Raw genomic sequence first — 21,095 nt, 5'->3', positions numbered from 1 at the left:
TTTTCTTACTTTGCCTATCTGTAAATTTTGATTATATTGATGAAAATGTTTTTACGTTGCTTTGTGTATGCATGGTGAAATTTGTTGGTAGGTTAATAAATCTTCATATAGTTTATTACAGGATTGGCTACAAGCATTATCCTTGGTGTGAGATCTACAGCACAATTGACCTGGGGTAAGTGACTGGTTCTTTGGGACTGAAAGTAACCTGAATATTGCTGTGATTCTTGGTCGTAAGAGCCACCTATCGCATAAATGCACTCACTTGGGTGACAAGACAAACCAAGTAACCAAGGACTATCTGTAACTCTGTTTAAAGCTGTTAATGTGCCTGAAGAGTTTGCACATGGTGCAGTTGGTTGGTGAAATCGAAGTTTAGAACTCTGAACCAATTTAGAGTTTGTGCCCTGATTTTTTAAATCTGCCCCAGGGTTGGTACTCATGCTTTTGGGCTACCCTTGGGAGCATCACAAAGTCAAAGGGAGCTTTGTTCTGAACATACAAATTGGTACAAAATGCAAAATACTCTGAAAAATTGGGCCCTAGATGTCTCAAACTGGGCAGCCTAAATAACTTGTCATTTGTTTACAATTTTGGCAAAAATGCAATCTCTGTACTTCATCCTCATTTTACATATGAGACCTGAAAATACCATCCCACCTCAGAGGTGCGGTAATAGTTAATTAATATTTGTAAATAACTAAGATGTCTGTAAAGACGATCATATGATGAGAGTCCCACAGAAATGCTCAAGAGGAAATTAATAATTCTGTGTTCAGTGCAGGGTTTGGATGGCATGTGGTAAATAGTGTTACATACTGAATAGCAAAAACAACAAGAGTTCTGTAGCACATTAAAGACTAACAAATTTAATTTCTGTAGGCATAAGCTTTCGTGGGCTGTAACCCAGAACCCACAAAAGCTTATGCCTACAGAAATTTAACATGGAACTTTTCAACATGGAAGATACTGAATAGCTACCCATTCAATGAGCACTGTTCATCCTGTGCACTGAATGAGGCATCTTATGGATAATATAGTATGTGATCATGTAATTACAGACAGTACCATAGTGCAGATGCACAAAGGGGTTCAATTAAGATTGTAGAGTGTGAATTTAAAGGGAACCCACTTTGGAAGTGGATTAAATTAATTCAGAACAAGGCACACTTATTCCAAAAATAAGAGTGTCCACTCAGTTATTCCAGAGCTATAGCTATTCCAAAGTACCACCAAATGCAGCCAAGCCTTTAGAATTTTTTCTTAAATGTTACATAGAGTATTTTTTACACTTACACACGTTTACAGAAATAAGGTGTGTCTCTTTCACTTAACATCGAGGGTGAAAGCTGGAGGCATGAAGATACGTATGAAGATGGCTGTAGACAATGGATCGTGTAATGTGTCCAGGGTGAAAGCTAAGCCTTAAGATACAACCGGATTTGCTCCAATCCCTCAGACAGAGACAAACACCTACAGGATCTCTATGAAACATTCCTAAAACTACAATACCCACCTTTAGAAGTAAAGAAACAAATTGACAGAGCCAGACGAGTACCCAGAAGTCAACTACTACAGGACAGATCCAACAAAGAAAACAACAGAACCCCACTGGTCATCACCTACAGTTCCCAACTAAAATCTCTCCAAACACATCATTAAAGATCTACAACCTGTCCTAGCAGATGATCCATCTCTTGCTCAGGCAGTAAGCTTACAGACAGCCCCCCAACCTGAAGCAAATACTCACCAGCAACCATACACCCTACAAAAAGTCCAACCCAGGAACCTATCCCTGCAACAAACCCCATTGTCAGCTCTGCCCACACATCGACTCTAGTGACAACATCACTGGTCCTAACCACATCAGCCACACCATAAAGGGCTCATTCACCTGTACGTCCATTAATGTTATATATGCCATCATGTGCTAGCAATGCCCCTCTGCCATGTACATTGGTCAAACTGGACTATCACTACACAAAAGGATAAATGGACACAAATCAGACATAAAAAATAACATCCATAAACCAGTGGGAGAACACGTTAATCTCCCAGGGCACCCTGTCACTGACCTGAAAGTCGCCGTACTTCTCCAAAAAAACCTCCAAAAACAGACTTCAAAGAGAAACTGCTGAGTTAGAAATGATCTGCAAACTTGACACATTCAAACTGGGTTTAAACAGAGATTTGGAATGGCTCTCTCATTACAAGAGGTAATTACTTTGCTCACCCATTCTCACCTCCTACTCAATGACTGTCATTTGCCCTTAAGTATTCGGCTTTCATCCACCTCCCCCATTGTTCTCTATGCACTTGTATATCTATGTTTCCTATTTACTGTATCATTCTACCTCTGCATCTGACAAAGTGAGCTGAGTCTCACGAAAGCTTATGCCTACAAAAATTAAATTTGTTAGTCTTTAAAGTGCCACAGAACTCTCATTGTTTTTGCTGTATACAGACTAACATGGCCACCCCTCTGGAACTGCTCTAAAGATACAGAAGATTATGTCACATTAAACAGGCATGTTAACTACAGTAACTTATCAGAAAAATAATAGCTATGAACCAATTTACAGGATACTGTATTTAAAAAACTATTTTTATATAAGCCCCTTAGAGTAACCCAACTTTATAACAGAACATTTCCACGGCCAATTTTTTGTATGTTGTAAACTAAGACCGAAAACTAAACCATTCTGAAGTTATTCATGTGACAGCATTCAACACTTAAAAGTATTGAGATGACACCTTTACTAAGGAAAAGACCATTCATATCAAGTCAGTCTTCTACATGAAAATCACAAAGTACACACAAAATTCTGATACATACCTGATCTACTAACCCTGTCAATTCTATCCAAACTAGGAGAATGAATTCGAATACGAGGGCTACTTTGATTGGAGGATTCAGAGCCTACATCTGTGAAAGAGTCTTCAAGTGTTAAGAAGAGAATTTCTTTTACGCATTTGTGACAGATACTGTGCTGACAAGGAAGGATCAGTGGATGGGTAAATAACTCCTTGCATGATGGGCAGATGAGCTCTCGTTCAATATTCTTAATGGTAATCTTGAAAAGAGCATGAGGAGGAAAGCAAAAGAAAGAAAAGATCAGAATCTGAGCCAAGACGACTCACGTTATATACAAACATTCAAAACTGCATTTATATCAGAAAAAGAAAGTGGTTCCAAAAATATAAGCACAATATAGATAAGACTTGCATAGCTGGTCCTCGAGCAAAAATAGGAGTCAAAAACAGATATGTTTACTATAAAAACAAGCAGGTTTTTTTTTTTTTAAATTAACCATAACAGTCTTTTATTTTGGTTTTGCAGTTCATCTTCTAAAAAGGATCAAAAACTTTGTAAAACCAGATTCCCTATCTACATTACTAACACCACAGATTAAAATATAAAGGCTTGAATCTGATTTCTTTCACCACTTATACTGTGTTTATTATCCAAAGAGAGTGAAGTGCAAACAGTTAATATATTAAGCAAAAGTGGAACTGTCTAAAGTCAATTTCAACTCGAGTTTTATTTCTACTTCTCCTGCCTTGCACAATAATCTGCAATAGAGCTGTGAATGACATTTTAAAAAATAAATGAAAAAATGTAACAGTCCAGAAAACATACATATGAGGTTTCATATAGGGCTCTTTTAAAAATAAATAAAAGCTATGTATTTATGTTTTAACTACCTGAGGGTATCATTTTACCATACACAACTTAATCAACTGCATTGTTCCATTTATTTCAGTGTATTTGGTTACAAAAAAATTTCCACAAGAAAGATTTAAGTACTCAATAAGTAGCTCTGGATAAACGATTCCTCCCACATCAACTTAAGCTCGCTTTTCTCTCGCGTGCATTCAATAGTTTGGTTTACCCTTCTTCCTAACAATCGGGAAGAAACAATGTGCTTTCTTGTACTCTAAGGGGAATGGGAGGGGGGGGGGGAAGATTCCTGTCCCAATTACAGTCCAGTCAAAGTAAATTACAGCCTGGTTGAATGCATGAGGAGAAACGCTCCGCATCGCCCGAGGAATAGTGCTTTGTGAACTGGGTTTGGTTTGGTAGAGTGGGGGGGGAAAGTGGGAGCTCTGCTGCTAAACAATCAGTGAGTAATGGGCGACCTTTCTTCGGTCCCCCAAAACAAAGGCTTCTCCTTCCACGCCCCCCCCCCCCGGGATCGCTGGCGGGTGCTCTCGCAGGCAGGGCTGCTGACAGTCTGTCAGCTCAGAGGGGAGCGAGGAAGGGCAGCCCTGACAGCTCCAGCGCTCCTCGGGCCAGTGTCCGGGCGGAGAATCCTTGCAGCAGGATGAGTGTGCAGAACGGCTGCCGCAATCCAACGCGCCCGGGCTCCGAGCACCCGAGGGAGGCAGGGAGCGCCACCCCCGCCTGCAGCTGTCGGGCTGGGTGCGGTGACTCACGGCCGGGCCCGGGCTGCCTGCGGGCCACGGGGCCAGAGCTGCCCGGCGGCCGCGTTAGAGGCAGGAAGTTTGGGGCGCCCACGGATCGCCGCCCGCCTTCAGAGCGCCCCGGGACCGGGCAGCGCCCGCCCCCACCCAGCCAACGCGCCCCCGAGCCGGCAGCCACGGCCGCAGGACCCCCGGCGCCCCCATCACTCACAGCGGGCTCCAGCCGATCGCCCTCCATCCCGGAGCCGCCGGGGCGCGGGCGGGCTGGGCTGGGCTCTCCTGGCGGCGGCGCCGGCTGCAAGCGGAGAGCGGCTGACTGTGAGCGGGGCAGGCGGAGGCAGGCTCCCGGACCGTGCAGCAGCTGCCGGCTGGCCGGGGCGGGGCGGAGCGGCCGGGCAACTGCGCCCACCGCACAATGGAGGGCGGGGCGGCACCTGGCACCTTTGTGAGCCGGGAGGACGGAGCGGGGCCCCCGGCCAAAGCGCCCCCAGCCGGCCCGGCGCGCCGAGAGAAGGGCAAAGGGCAGCGCCGCGGCGGGGGGAGCTGATCGCGGAGAGCGGGGGGCGGGCCTGGCTGGCGCTGTCCAGCAGGGAGCGGCCCCCGCACGGTGACACCGACCAGAGGGAGAATCACTCACAGAGGGCAACCCCCCCTCCCTCCACACACCAAGGCTCCGCAGAAAGACTAAGGGGGAGGAGGGTGTGAAACAATTGCACCAGTTTAATTTAAAGTGGTTTTTAAACCAATTTAGGTAATCCCCCCGCGTGGCCACGCCTTTGGGGTGAAGAGTGGCAGACTGGGGATTTGTTTAAGAAGATTCCCCCTAGACTTAAGCTAAACCAAAAGAGGAGCTGCCTTTTACACCACTTTGATTCCACGGGTTTGCCAGTGTAAACCAGAACAGCTGCCTGGGGTGGACAAGGCCTTTGCCATAGCAAAGGCTTCCCCCGTCCAGCAGGAGACTAAACATAGACAGGCTTCCCTTAAAATCCATCCTGGGTGAAGGATTTTCCTCCTCCTTCCTCAGTAAATGAGAGACTTGGCAGTGGACTTGATCATAGCTAATGTCTTCTTGGTTTTGCTGTAGTAAAAAAAACAAAAAAAAAAAAAAAAAAACTTTTATAAGGGGGGGGGGGGGAAACGCAGTGGAAGAGGTAGCATGGAGCAGGACAGTCATACTTGAAGATCCCAACTTCTCAGTGTACTCTTGACTGTTTTCAGTGGAGGTGGGGGAAGGGTTATGTATTTGAAAAATACAGCAATACAAACTTGAAATGTCACTCAGTTAATCACAATATTGACTATTTAGACATTAACATAGAGTACCTAAATCTGACTGTGCACACAGTCAGAAAACCCTTAACGCTACTTATATGTCACCAGGAAATAAAGTAAACATCTCCCATTTAGGTTTTAAGACAGTTTGTGTTTTCATTGCCAAATTGGCCAGGTGGTGGTAGCAGTCTTGCAGATTCACCAAAGTTGCAAAGGCTCCAGCTGGTGCAAAATGCAACTGCTCACTGCTTGAATGATTTATGGTGCCAGCCCAGGAGCACATCAAGCCTGTGCTCCAGTACCTCCAATGCACTATCAATCTTTAGAGCCAGGAATCCATCAGATCCCAGCTGCATTAGAGTACACAGGTAACACTTTCAAAAATGCCTAAATCACTTTTAAAATCTGGATTTAGGGACTTAAACATCATTCTCACCCTTGAAAATGGGATTTATGCACTTTTGAAAGTTTTTATCCACCATCTCTATTTATGAACCATCAAGACAGCAGCACTTCTCTGGGACAATGCAGATCACAAAACCAAGAAAAAAGCATGAGTGGGAGAGACGAGAGGCGGAACTTGTCTACGTGGGAAATTGACTGGATTACCTCCCTGTATCACTTACAGCATAAGAATGTCCACACAGAGAGCTATTCTGGAATAGCTACAGTGCTTTACACTTTATAGTCACACTCTACCTTATACAGGAATAGCTTCCCCATGCAAACTAGCCCATAAACCCTGTCTATATTAAATACATTTGCACCAGTCTAAAAATATTGATGTAGCTACACCATAAAGGTTTGCACCATAAACAGGCTGCACTGGTGTAAAGCAGTGCTTACACTGGTGCAGCTTGATCCTTTAACATACCAAACCAAACCCATCAAAATAAGCTCCACTGTGTCAGTGCAGCATGCCTACATGAGGGATTTGCATCAGTAAAATTACACTCATGCTTCCATTTGTGTAAAATTCCTTAATGTAAACAAGATCTTTGTCAAAAGGTATCCAGCTGCGGAGTAAAATTAAGAGATTAGAAGAATCCAGTCTGACCATCTTTAGGAAACTGCAGTCACCTTCCTCTTTGATCACATTTTCCCAACATAACCAAAATGACATTCACAACAACTATTCTCTCCTAATTTCTCTCCCTGTCCATTCCTTCCCCTGAAAAAAACAGAACGCCACTCCAAGCACAGATTTCAAGGACCCCAAAAGGAAGAGGAGTCACTCTGTGAAAGACTTTGTTATTGTCAATCTAATTACCACAAAGTGGGCTCAGATATTACAGTGATGGGGTGCAGTAAACAAAAACAAAAAAACCCACATAGCATTGAGGCTCTATCTGCATTGGAGACAAAGAGCATTTTCTCACCAAGAAAATGGTATACTATGCTATTGGGGGGGAGGGGGGAGGACGGGGAGAGAGAAATAGGTAAGCTTTCTAGTAGTCATCGTACATCTCAAAAGTAGTTAGATAAGACTGTGTAGGATGAAACTGAGAATTCTATCACTGTTCTATGGTCAATGTACGTCTTTGTTGTAAACTAATCACAGAACAGTGATGCCTATACTGACAGTAGGATGAAACCAAGAATTGTGACATTGATGCAGAAACACTATCTTGCTCCTGTCAGTGTAGCAAGAGCAGGATGGGCCTTCTGTGGTCTCGCTCCAGACTGAGTCGGAGTACTGTGCTGAGAAAATAGCACAGCAAGAACTCAGAAGTTTGTGGAACCATCTCATTTTATAATAATCTAAAAGAGCACTGCAGGGTACCTCTTCTCAACTGGAAGCCTGCGAGTGAAAGTTTTCAAGATTTTCCCAGACAGGGAAGAGGGCCAAACAAAAAGGGAGTGAAATGAAGGCGGAAGGAAGAAGAACACATTAAATTGATTGTGCCCAAAATTGGAAGAAGTCAGCAATTCCCAAATTCTAATCAGATCTCTGCTACCAATTCCCTCTGTGGTATTGGGTAAAGCACTTAACTGCTGGTAAGGCCTTCTGAATACTAGAAAAGTGCATCAGTTTAAACTAAATTAATGTTTACACTGAGTTACTTAAACCAGTGCAAAAGTCTAAAGTAGAGACACAATCCAATTTGACCCTTGTATCAATTTAGCTTAAATCAGTAGCTCAATTAATACAAGGTAAAATTAAACCTGATTTATGTGCATCTTCATTATGGATTGCACCAGTTTAACTAGACTGATTTTTTAAAAATAAACTTAAACTAGGTCACTTTTCTGGTATAGGCAAGGTCCTAATTCTTATTTAGATAATGGGATAAGATTATTGCCTCAGGCCGTGTCCATGCTAGATTATTTTGGGAAGTATCCCACCACTGCAGTATTAGGATAGATCGGGGGATGTGGCAGCTCATCTTGCTTAGAGCAGCTTGGACAACTGTGGTAAAGATGCCCAGCCCTGTTTTCACCTATGCTCACTGAGACTAACACTGGTAGGAGATTTCCCAAAAAAGTGTAGTGCAGACAAGATCTCAGGGTGTTTAAAACTTAAACTTTCAAGTGCTGTACAAATATTAAGGTGTTGAGTGTCTGAGTGTTGAGAATGTTGTTCTCCAGTCACCAAAAAAAAAAAAAAAAAAAGATGCATGGTTCTTGCCCCAACGAGCATAAAATGTATGGTATCCAGGCATTGGAAAGAGAAGATTATAATTTTAGAAAAGCAGGGAGGAAGAGGCCAGGACTTCTTTTCTTTAATTGCAGTTGGATAGAAAAATAGCTGAAGAACCCAGGGGTTTGTCTCATCTTCCCCCTTTTCCAACATGCTTCCATTTGAAAATATGAAGAAAACATCCTCTCCACCCACATCCCTAACAGGAAAAAAAAATTAAATCCCTACATAATATAGATTATCTTCTTTAGATATTGGGGGAGGACAGAAACAATACCATCTGCGGTCCTGTAGAGTTAAGCTTGTGGAAAAAAAAAAAAAAACACATCAGCTAGGAAATGCAAAGTTAAGACATACAGTGTCCTTAATTCACACAATGGAAAGAGGTTTAGTTAATTAAACAGATTGAGTTATGGCCCTAAATTTGACCTACATGTTATACAAACAAAGTAAAGTCAATTTAAAAGAGCACAATCAAGATAATCAGGTATTTATTCCCCCTAAATTATTTAATGATGTTACTAATACCACTTTCAGATGATTCATTAATACCAAAATATTTTAAAGAGTAATTTGCTTTTCATCGTTTACTTTTGCACTTCAATTACTAAGCTTAAGCAGTGAAATTTTACTGGTGGTAAATTACATTTGCTGGAAATGGCGAACACAGCGCTGATGTTTTTGCATTTGCAGCATTGCAAAGGAAAGTTTACATTCTAAACAAAGGGGAATATGGTTTAAAGATAAATACAATCATTTTATTTCAAGTTCGCTTTGTAACCCATCCTCCTAAAAAAATCCAGAATGATGTACTTAAAGCTACTGAATTGACATTGTTACTAATTTTTATATGCTTTTTTGACTGAAAATGCCAGTTGCCCAAAACTCAAATACAGCAATAACCCACGGCACAAACAAGGAAGGAAAAACAGGTTAGTGAGAAAATGTGTCATCATCGAGCTTCCAAGAGGATAATAAACCATGAATTAAGACTTAATTTGATAGTTTATGAATAACTGCATTATCCTTTACATTTCAGAATTCCTTAATTCTGTTGTAAGGTCTGAGGCCTTTTTCTTTGGCTAAGAAGCAGCAGCCCCATTAGGGCAGCAGCAGCCATGAGCTAAGAAGCGGAGAGTCACATCCTCACATTCCATCTAAATTACACCAAAACAATGCAATTTAAAAATAATACTGTTAAGAAGGTGCTCCTGTCTTAATGGTACCCATCATCACCAGAAAAAGAAACAGATCTTAAGATCTTTAAAGAAAACTTTGATATCACTCAGTCTGGCAAGAAACCACTTAGCAACAGTTGTGATTGTGAAATCTATACTTCTATTGTTTTGCCTTGATGGTCCACACTTCTCTATTGTTTATCTGTATGGTCTGTTTGAGTCTTTAATTGTTTCTGTCTGTTGCATAACTAATTTTGCAAGATTTAGATCAACTAAGGTGGTGGAATGTGATTGGTTAAAGAAGTGTTTTGTAATGGGCTAGGATTGGTGAAAAATACTGTTTTGTAGTACTTTAATTTATAATGATAGGTTAAGATATAGCTAAATAGGACTCAGTTTTAGCTATATATAACTGGGGTCCAAAAGGAAGTTCTTTAGAACTTAGCCCCAAGACACAGCCCAAGATCTGCACTGCCAGACCTCAACACCCTGCCAACCAAATCACAGAGATGCTGGAGCCCTGGATGACTTGATCCTGATTGACCATCAGGAAAAGTTTGTCTGCTTTATTGGGAGTGGTAAGCATAAAATGCTCAGCATGTGTATTCTGTTTTGGTAACTGTTAATAACTAGAGGTTAAGAATATCACTGAGTAAAGCTCTTTTACTGGTAAAACGCCCTGCAAACCTGCAGATTACCCAGTTCCTGGGGCTTCTGGTGTAAGGGTAGGTCCCTTTCACCCAAATCCCTAGGAACAAGGAAAGGATAGGGGTTCCTAAAATCAGGTTACCCCTTGAGCCCATGGAAGGGTAAAGGTGGAGTGCCCTAGAGCGTGTGGGTAATGCTACAGGCATTTTCCATCAGAGCTTTGAAAGAATTAGTCTTTGAAAGTATCACCCCGTTTTGGTTGCACTAGCAAGAGTACCCATTGCTAACAGCAGACATGACTGAATTGGTGCGGAATATGGTCAGCTATCAACTGCAGCCAAGAACAAAACCTGTTCGTCACTGCCACCATCTCGGAAATAGTACTAAACAGGGCTTGGCCTTGGCTGCAGTTGATCCTCCAGCACCACTTCAGATGCACCCCTTGCCAACACCTATTGCAAACAATGGTTAATTTTGCTATCATAGATCAACCTTGCATTGTAGGGTCAACTATTGTTATTGTCAGGACTTTGAGTGACTAATGATGTATTAGAGGATTGAACAAACAAAGTATTAACTTGTTTGTGTCTATTTACTTTGGCTTCAGGGTACTTTGAGAGCAGGGTTTTAATTAGCCTGATCTCCCCAGCCTATTAAGATGCTGCATAGATTAAAAGGTCTGTGAGGCCTGGGCTCCAGCTAGTAGATCTGGGAAGGAGAAGCACATGTTCTCCCTTTAACTCCTCCCCTCTAGTCCCTCCCAACACCTATTTACTAGCTTTTTGACATCCTCTGAATCCAGAACTACTGCATTCTCAGTGCTGTTTCCCCTGCACCATTTTTGTTCATACCGTTGCATCACTGGGAAGAAAAAGGAAGGGGCAGGGGAAAGGAAGCTCCATTAAATAAGTTAGTCAGAAAACTCATCAAGAACTGTAAAGCAATCCTAATGGGAGTAGCAGGGGATTGAGAGTCGCTGTGCAACATAAAGACAGTATACAGTTGGCTACACTATGTGCTCCTGGTCCCTCACCACATGGAGGTATAGCCAGAGTGCCTGGCATTCCCATTATGCATGACTTTATTTTTATTGGATTCTAACACACCCATTCAAAGGGTTTTCACAATAGCTGTGTTTTGTAGTTTGGTTTTGTGACTAAACAAGTCCCTCAATTGTTTTTTATATTAACATCTCCCCACTCCCTTCCATCCAAAATATAGCTACCAAAGTCATTTATTTTGCTCTTTGCTTCGACCGTTGCACCCACTGACTCACCTTTGAGTTATTTCACTGCTCCTCTCGCTGCACTGCACATGAGATTCAAACACCTTGTGGTTTCCATACTGTCCCTCACACGTAGAGCATGCCCCTGAGTGCATCTACCAAGCTGCCTCACTGGACACATTCAGTGCCATGGAGACAATGGCTAGTGAGTTGGAGGATAGACAATCTTTTAAAAAAATTAACCACCATCAAAATGGTTCAAGTGTTACTGAGTCATCCCTGCCTTTCTTTCCAGTCCCCCATTTTATCTGTTTACGACCCTCACTTGTTGTATCATGCTGAATTTAGTTTGCATGCTCATCAGGGCAAGGACCTTGTTTTTAATGAGGCACTGCAAAAATTAAAAATAAATGTAAAGGCAACAGTAGATTTCTGATGAACATATCCAGCCAACCACTGACAGCCATCAGCTTCACCCATTACCCACAACTGCCGGCTTTCTAAATACAAGGTGGAAAAATCACTTGTGAGATCTACAGAATCAGAGGACTGGGTTGCACTTGAAACTTAGATAAACATAGCTACGGTACCCAGGGTTCAAAAAAAAAAAAAACACATGCGTGAGTGGTGTAGCTATGCCAACTTAACCGATGGTGTAGATGCAGCTAGGCCAATGGAAAAATGCTACCATTGCTTGGGGAGGTGGGGTTCCTACAGCAATTTCTTTCATCACTGTAGGTTGTGTCTAGACTTAGAGGTTATGCGGACATAGCTATGGCACCATATTGTAGACCTGGCCAGAGAAGGATTCGATTTTTATGGCTCTCAGGGTACTAAGCCATTTATAGGCTCTAAACCAGGGGTGTCAAACTCGCTGGTGGTGACGGACCAAATTCTCATAAACTGAACTTCACAGGGGCCATGCAATACCCTCTGCTGAAAAATTCGGGCCATCTTCCCCTTTTCAGCGGCGCAGCATCAGCACTTTTCGGTGGCAGGATTTCGCAGGGGACCGTGTTGCTGGACTGAGTGCATTCCCACTTTAAGGGATTTCTCTGCGGCCGGCATCGACACTTTAAGACATTTCAGGGACTCTTAAACTGGCAATGCGTAGGCAGAGAAATCCCTAAGTGCCAATGCCCTCACTTTGGGCCGCAGCACGTCTCAAAAAAACTGGCTGGACGCGGGCCGGATCAAAAAGGTTCACGGGCTGGATGGGGCCCGCGGGCCATATGTTTGACACCCCTGCTCTAAACAGTCTTTGGGTCTGGCCATTCAATCTCCTCTACAGGACCTGCACCGTTTTTGGTCTTACAAACTCTGCTAGGCTGATTTATAAACTTCCTCAGCTGGACTGCAGAGGTTCAAGGTTAGTCACAACTGGTGCAGAGATAGGCCCATGGAACCTGAACAGTTGCTAAGGTCTCCGCTTGCTAAACTGCCAGGACGTTATGATTCTCTTCATCTATGAGGAAGGGACCGCAGCTGGTATGCTGCCGCTACTTGGCAGAACAAAGAGACGTTAAGCACATCTTTTCCGCTCCAAACCTGTAACATCCTGCTTCACATCAAGGGCAATGCAGGGAGCAGCAGCCGCCCTCCGGCTTTATTGTGCCTAGTGATCCAGGGAGCAGTAGCACGCAACAGATCAGATGGATGAGAGCTTCAGACCTGCCCGGTCTGCTGCTTTTCTGCACACCTGCACCTGAAGCTTGACGAGTACTCACTTGCCAAACAAAGGTAAGAGAGACAGTGAAAATACCTCGACTTAAAAAAAATTCAGAAAACATCCAGCCCAAAAGACACTTCATTAGGACTGCAAAGTAATGACACTTCGAACACTGTAGTTATTTCAAAAGCATTTTGAAGTCTGGGACATTCGTTTTAAAATACATACTTTAGAAAGTCAGGAAATTCATAACTAAGGTTTAGCAACCATCTTTAATTCTGAGCTTATATAAAACCAGACATAAAATGTGCATGATCAGCAAACGACAGATACCCAATAATGGGATTATCAGTGCTTTTCTAGTCCCACTAACTTCTCCCTATGTTTTGTCTTCCCTTCCCCTCATTCATGTCCTCAGCTCCTGTAAATTCTTCACAACAGGACAGAATCCTTCTGGGAAGTGACTATTACATCTTTGGATGTTGTTTTAAAAAATAATATAAACTTCTACTAAAATAAAGCACTGACCCTCAAAATGTATGGACCACCAACCCAAACACTCACCCATTGATAGCAAGAAACATCTGATGTCTTTATATACCTGTCACACACACCTTTAACTCCTGTTCAAGTCAAGTGAGTTAGTATGGCTACACAGGATTTTGGAGGGAGCCTCCCAGCTTGAGTCAACAGACTTGGGTTAGGAAGGCTGGCATGACACACTAAAAATAGTTGTATAAGACAGCGCTTTAAAGTTCTGACTCAGCCTGGAGCTTGGGCTATCTGGTTGCTAATAAACCCTGCTATACTTCCTCTTTTCAGTTCCTCACACAGCTCAGTTTTTGTACCACTGTATAGATCTTTAACAGTATCCTCTCCTAAAATTAAGCAGGAGCTGCACCATAAGATAGTTATCAACGTACATATAGTCACTATTCAGGAATGGATCATAGACAGGGATACAAAACAGAGGCTGAGTTTAGGTTAGATCCTGAATTATGAGTTTCCTGACTTCTAAATGCCTTTTAAAATAATGTTTAAAAGCTCTCATGTTCTAATTAGGGGGTTTGGTTTGTTTTTAAAAGCACTCTATGTACAGTGTTTTGTCTGAGGCAATATTTTTAAAGCTGCTCTTTAGGAATCACAGGCTGTCTGGAGAGTCAGATAAAAATAAGGAAACACACACAAAAAAAAAAAGGTGAAGTGAATTGAGTGAAGAGAAGAGCCTGGGGAACTGACCAAGGTGTTGTGTGTGTTGTGCCCCTTATTTTAACAACAAAATCTACAGTTAAATATAGTCATGGATAAGCTAAAATATCACTTCCATTCTCATTGATTTATAGTAGTCTCCTCTTATAGAGCTATGCAAAACAACATTAGTGCTGCCCTGCTGCAGTTAAACACGATTTCCAGAGCTGCACTGACATCAGTTATGCCTTTACACAAATATATTTTTACATCACATGGCGTTAAACATTTAAGTTGCACTGCTAGAGAACCAGTCATGTTAATTCCAAGATCCATTCCAAATAAGAACAAAACTGATCTCTAAATGCAAGATAATGTTGTGAATGGGCTGGGAGGAGGAGATTTATTTTATTAAATATGTTCATATGTGGCTGTTGCTAAGTGGTATTACATATAATGGAGAGTTGCACAAAGGAGAATTGATATCATTAGCATATCATGTTTTCTGAAGACAAGACAGATGTCAGCAAGGAAGGATGGTCTGGAGGAGATCTGGAGGAAGATCAACCAGTTTCTTTATGCCTCAGTTCCTCTGCTGTTAAATGAGAATGCTTAGCCTCCCTACCTTACAGGCATATTGTGAGGTTCCCAGATATTGTGGTGATTGCCACAGAAAAGCCTGTAAAGCGAAAAGTCAAAGGATGCAGAAAAAGGTCCCCATCTTGCATTCTTCATGAACCCCAACCTTCATTTAGGTCAAGTGGGAGATGGGGTTTATAAGGAATGCAGAGCAGAATGGCTCTTTGCGAAATTAGGGGCAAGCTCTATATTGACATTCAACCCTATGCTACCCCACTGAAGTACATGTTGTTTCATAGATGTAACAGGACAATTTGGCACCAGTTACCAGTATAGAACCACCATTTATGGAGGAGGGGGTGGAAATAAAACCCTTACAGGACAACTCGTCCCCAAGCACCTCTCCTTTACCTATGCTACATTGATGACATTTTCATCATCTGGATCCACAGGAAAGAGTCCCTCGAAGAATTCTACCGGGATTTCAATAATTTCCACCCCACTATCAACCTCAGCCTGGACCAATCCACACAAGAAATCCACTTCCTGGACACTACAATACAAATAAAGGATGGTCACATTAATACTACCCTATACCGAAAACCAACTGACTGCAATATATATCTTCATGCCTCCAGCTTCCACCCTGGATACATTACATGATCCAGTGTCTACAGCCAAGCCCTAAGATACAACCGGATTTGCTCCAATCCCTCAGACAGAGGCAAACACCTATAGAATCGCCATAAAATATTCTTAACTACAATTCCCACCTGGAGAGGTGAAGAAACAAATTGACAGAACCAGACGGGTACCCAGAAGTCACCTACTACAGGAGAGACCCAACAAAGAAAACAACGGAACCCCACTGGCCATCACCTACAGCCCCCAGCTAAAATCTCTCCAACACATCATTAAGGATCTACAACCTATCCTAGCTGATGATCCTTCACGCGCTCAAGTCATGGGAGGCAGACCTATCCTTGCTTACAGACAGCCCCCCAACCTGAAACAAATACTCACCAGCAACCGTACACCATACAACAAGAACACTAACCCAGGAACCTATCCCTGAAACAAACCCCGTTGCCAGCTCTGCCCGCACATCGACTCTAGTGACACCATCACAGGTCCTAACCACATCAGCCACACCATAAGGAGCTAATTCACCTGCACATCTACTAATGTTATATATGCCATCATGTGCCAGCAATGCCCCTCTGCCATGTACATTGGCCAAACCGGACTGTCACTACACAAAAGAATAAATGGACACAAATCAGACATAAAAAATGGTAACATCCATAAACCAGTCGGAGAGCACTTCAATCTCTCAGGACACTCTGTAGCTGACTTGAAAGTTGCCATACTTCTACAAAAAAAAACTTCAAAAACAGACTTCAGCGAGAGACTGCAGAACTGGAACACATATGCAAACTTGACACAATCAAACTGAGTCTGAATAGGGACTTGGAATGGTTATCTCATTACAAGAAGTAATTGTCACTGTTCACACATTCTCACCTTCTAATCAATGGTTGTGAATAGGCCTCATCTACTCTAACTGAATGGAGTTTGTTAACACCTACCCTCCCCATTGTTGTTCCTTACCGATGGATAGATGGATGGATGGATGAATGGGTGTGTGTATACTGATTTCTATTTCTTGCATCTGACAAGGTGGGTTGCTGCCCACGAAAGCTTATGCCTGCAGAAATTAAATTTGTTAGTCTTTAAAGTGCTACAGGACTCTTGTTATTTTTGCTGCATACAGACTAACACGGCTACCCCTCTGGAACTTTTCACCAAGAGTAGGAAAGGATTCTTTCCCTTGGAAACAATTTTTATTATGCATATTCTTTAGAGCAATCTGATCCACGACAGGCAAACACTTATCTTCAGAATTATCTTTATGGAGCCACAGGGTACCAGGTACAAATTCCCCTCAGCAGGGCTTATAAGTACTAGACAGAGAAACAGAAAACTGCATCAGATGCAGGAAAATTTCTTCACCCCCTCTTTCCAAACATTTATAATTACAGCCATTATTTTCAAGTTACAGTTGTTTATAATGAGAAACGGGGAGAAAAATATCATGAAGATGACTGAAACACTTTTGTGTACATACAAAGAGTTGAATACTCCTTAAGAATAGAAATAGAAAAAGAGAGAGTGCCTAAAATCATCCCCTTCACAGTTTAAAGTACTGGGTGTATTTCAGATTGCTAAAACTATCACAAATTATGACATAGGCTTTTGGGGAAAGCAAGCTGGACGTAAGGGTAATGCAAGGATATCAGCAGTTAACCATATACAAAGAGGGGTCTGTTTTGGGTTTGTTTGTTTTTTTTTAAGTTTTAGAAGATGCAGACACTGCCATTTCCCCCAAGCCATATTTGCAAGTTATGAATCATTTCCTGCTACATGACAATCTTTCCACTACAGCATTTCCCATAACCACACCAATTGTGGACTTAAACAAAAACCACACTGCCATTCTTTGTGTCAACATTAGCACACACTTTGCCACAAGTTGGCACTAGGCAGAAGTTATGTTATGGACAGGCTATACAGTGGTAAAAATGCTTTCTTTCAACCCTGCTCCACATTCAATAATATGTCTCAGGATTTTTCATCTGAAGATCTCAGTGTGCTTTATAACAACATTAAGCAAGCCTCTGAATAGGCCTGTGAAATATGTCAGTTCCACAGATGAGTGAAGAGAGTTGCCTGAGATCAGATCACATAGTGAATCAATGACACAGCTAAGGATAGAATTCAAGCGGCCCAACTCCCAGCCCCCTGCTATAATCATTACACAGACTATTCTTCCACACAGATCTTTAGCAACCTTCTGCTTCAGAAAAGAATTCACCGATTTTAGTGCCCCTTCCTCCAAAATGTTGCAATGAGAACATCCCTGACACTTTCACATTTTATCTAGGATCATATACGGCACACACCACTGTAAGTGAATGATCAAGCCAATATTAGAATTTTGAATAGTCCAGATAAAAGCCTAGGGCTCTGTCCACACCTAAAATGCAATCGCTGTGCCACTCTAGGGCTTTAGTATGCTGAATGGAGGCGTTGTCCAGCAGGGGTAATCCACTTCCCCGGCAGGCAGTAGCTCCATCAACAGAGGAATTCAACCTAGTGCTGTCTACACAAGGATTTCGGTTAGTTTAACAATGCTGCTCAGGGATGTGTATTTTTCACACCCCTGAGCAACATAGCTGGGTCGATCTAATTATCTAGTGCAGACCAGCCCTCAGGGACCAAATAATTCATTGTGTTACTAATGAGGTAGAGCCTGGTCTTGCAAAGACTTATGCACATGTTTAACTCTAAGCATGTGAATGCCCTCATAGGTCACAGTTATGTGACGGGAAAGTGTTGTTTAATGCATGTTAATCTCTTAGCATAGACAAGGCAAGTTGTGGTTTCACACATTAGCTAGATGAGGTGAACATTAGTGAGGAATCTAGGATTTACTCTCACCCAGGAAAAAAGAACAGCTTGCCACATCTACACTAGAATTTGGACACGCATTAAAAACATACCTTCCCCCCCAGTGTAGACATGGCCATTGAGTCCAAAGGGACGAACCAGGTTTAAAAAGTTAAGCCTGCATGTATACCTCTTTGCAGACCTAACGTATCACCCCTTAAAGGACTAAATAAGGAGAATAGCGAGCAAGACTCAGAAACCTTTTGAGCTCGCTTGATCATTTGGGAAACCACGTGTGTCGCTCACTCCTGCGCCATCTAGAGCGTGGGCTCGATGCTGATGGCCTCCGAGAGGGCGGGTCAGCGCCACTCTCCGCCACTGGGCCGGTGACCGCAGCTCTGAGGGAACCGCTCCTCCCTTTCCTGCTGCCCGAGCGTGGCCTGCAGCCCTCTCTGGCCTCGCGGAATCGGGGCTGATCAGCGGCACGTTCCAACCCCACCGTCGGACAGACGTCGGCCCCGGAATCCCCATTCCCCCGCCTCAGCGAGGGTGGCACCAGCCGCGGTGCAGACCCTGCATCCGCCGCGCGCTGCTGAGCAGGCGGGTCACCCGCCGCGCGCTGCCCGGAGCCCCGCCCCCGCCCCCGCGTGCTCCGAGCCTGGGGCTCGCTCGTGTCCACGGGCTCGCAGCCGAGCTCGGAGCGGGCGCGGCGCAGGGGGAAGCGCTGCCGGAGCTGACGCAGCCCGGAGAAGACACCAGCTGGCCGGGCCCCGGCAGCGGGAGGCGCTCGCACACCCGCGTCAACCGACTGCATGGCGCCACTTCAGCTGCTCACTAGGTGTGAACAAGTCCGGGAGGGGAAAGGCAACCGGATCGCACGAACACCTCATTAGCTTGAGCCCCTGTTGTCACTGGCCGGTAAGAGGGAGGGCTGCCCTGCCCTGCCCTGCCCTGCCCACGGCCGATCGACTAGCGCTCGGACCCTGCATCCCGTCACTTTCACGCTGGCGTCGCGCTCCGAATTTACTCCGACTACAGAGCGGTCCTTCCACGCAAGCCCGGACCGCCCCCCTCCCCCGGAGTAACTCAGCTGCTCGAGTTTGATCTAACCCGGGATTTGGCACCAGCGCGCCCGGTGACGGCAAATCATCCTAGCACACCGTTGCTGCAGCGAGCCAAGGCAAACCTAGGGCGGAGAGGACGAGTCTAACCGCAGCCCTACCTGTATCCGGACTGCGCACCCTCAGCTCGGTTTACCTCTAGAAAGCAGAGCTGTCACCGGGCACTACCCGCCTCAGCTACAAGCTGCGGCTTCCCAGGGTCCAACAGGAGGGTAATTACCCGAGATCGTCTTCCCAGGAATTGTTCTGGGTCCCATTTTTCCTTACCTTGCCTTTGTCTATCAACTTCATTATGTAGCCAAACTCACTCCCCTCATCTGACTCACACATGATCCGCGAGCTGTGCAAACAAATACAAACGAGGAAGCAAACTCCTCAGGGCAAAGGAGTTTCAAGCACATTGACTTATGGCCGCTGGTCTTTGCCGGAGTTTTGCCAAAGAGAGAAACAAGCGCCAGCCCTGCCTCATGTGCCTGCTATTAAGGAAGAAAGAGACGAGCAGCGGCGCTGTCTTCATTGATTCTCTTTGTGATAGGGGCAAGGAGAAGATGAGCTAACGGAAAAAACGTGAGAGGCTGTCTGCTGTGAAAATTTCATTAGATGAACTCGAGCTCGGGACATTCAAGCTCCGCCTAAAGAGACGGTTTTCTCCTTCCCCCACCCGGCCCATCTCGTCAGCTGGGAACAACAAAAAGCTGGGAGCCAGTCAATGGCTAGAGCCTAATGTGTCTAATTTAGTCTTCAGATCTGATTTATTCAAGCAGCCTTTTTATTTGTTTGGAACTTTCAGAATGTCTTCTAGGCCTTCTTCCCAGGAACAGTCAGTCCATTTTTAGGTTAGTAAACAAAAGAAAGGAGAGAGTGAGTTAGCAAAAAAATTTGAAACATGCCACCGCACCTGGCATTCAGTCCACCAAATGCAGGGGCATCAAAATCAGCCTATGAAGCCTGTATAATTAATGACGCTACGAATGTATGGATTGTTTTTTAGATCAAGCACGGTATAGCTGGGAAAAGGGGGAGTAGTTAATTTTAAAAAAATGATAATGGGCTATGAGATTTTGGGAGCATCTGTGGAAGAGTCATATGCAACAGCAGACTGAAGATTCAAAAGATATTCCTTAACTGTTTATTTTTAAATGGCTCTGTCAGGTTAAAAATCAATTTATTACCTGTGTTACCTTAGGAACTTAGAAGTGAGGCTTTTTAAAATGAGATTTATTTTTCACATTAATGGTTTTCCTCTACTTTTAGCATTTCATTCAGCTTGGACAAAGAAAATAAGCTAATGCCCCCATCTTTCAAAGACATGCACCTGTTTAACTTTACACATTCTAAGCAGTCTCACTGAAGCCATGGGACTGCTCAGAGCGCATAACTGTAAATATGCGAATAAGTCCTTGGTTGATCAGGGCCTATGTCGTGCTTAGATGTTATAGTGAGAGGAAGCTTTGAAAAACCCTTGACCCAAGTGCAGCAATTGGATTGGATCCATCAGTATGGACCTTACTCCCTGGTGAGGTACCCACATCTGTCTGATTAGGGAATCAAGGCCTAATGGGTTGTTTACACAGAGAAATTGACCAGAATGGTCATTGTGGAATAAACTCTTCTGTAATAGCTATCCCATAATGACTCCTGGGGTGTCCTTATGTGGGCACTCATTCTAGAATCCATAACAAAAGTAATTTTATTC

At 43.6% G+C, this 21,095-nt stretch overlaps 1 protein-coding gene across 4 annotated transcripts in view; it reads right to left on the bottom strand.

Moving 5' to 3' along the window:
• Nucleotides 1–20,044, bottom strand: part of TRIM36 (tripartite motif containing 36) — a 42,252-nt gene extending 22,208 nt beyond the window's left edge. The window contains exons 1-2 of one of the 4 annotated variants that reach the window (XM_067569356.1): nucleotides 19,667–20,044; nucleotides 2,837–3,074 (exon numbers count right to left, since the gene is read on the bottom strand). In XM_067569356.1, coding sequence (XP_067425457.1) covers nucleotides 2,837–3,074; nucleotides 19,667–19,729 — 301 coding nt within the window. In that variant the 5' untranslated portion in view covers nucleotides 19,730–20,044. Of the gene's footprint in view, nucleotides 1–2,836; nucleotides 3,075–4,636; nucleotides 4,867–19,666 lie in introns of those variants that run through there. The other 3 variants (XM_067569357.1, XM_067569359.1, XM_067569358.1) reach the window with 3 other exon arrangements.
• Between the last annotated feature and the right edge of the window lie 1,051 nt (nucleotides 20,045–21,095).

This window comes from Emydura macquarii, unplaced genomic scaffold, assembly GCF_026122565.2.
Source record: "Emydura macquarii macquarii isolate MOO-44397 ecotype Brisbane River unplaced genomic scaffold, CSIRO-AGI_Emac_v2 contig_2897, whole genome shotgun sequence".
In the NCBI taxonomy this organism is placed as follows: domain Eukaryota; kingdom Metazoa; phylum Chordata; order Testudines; family Chelidae; genus Emydura; species Emydura macquarii.
This window is presented reverse-complemented; position numbering and strand designations above follow the sequence as displayed.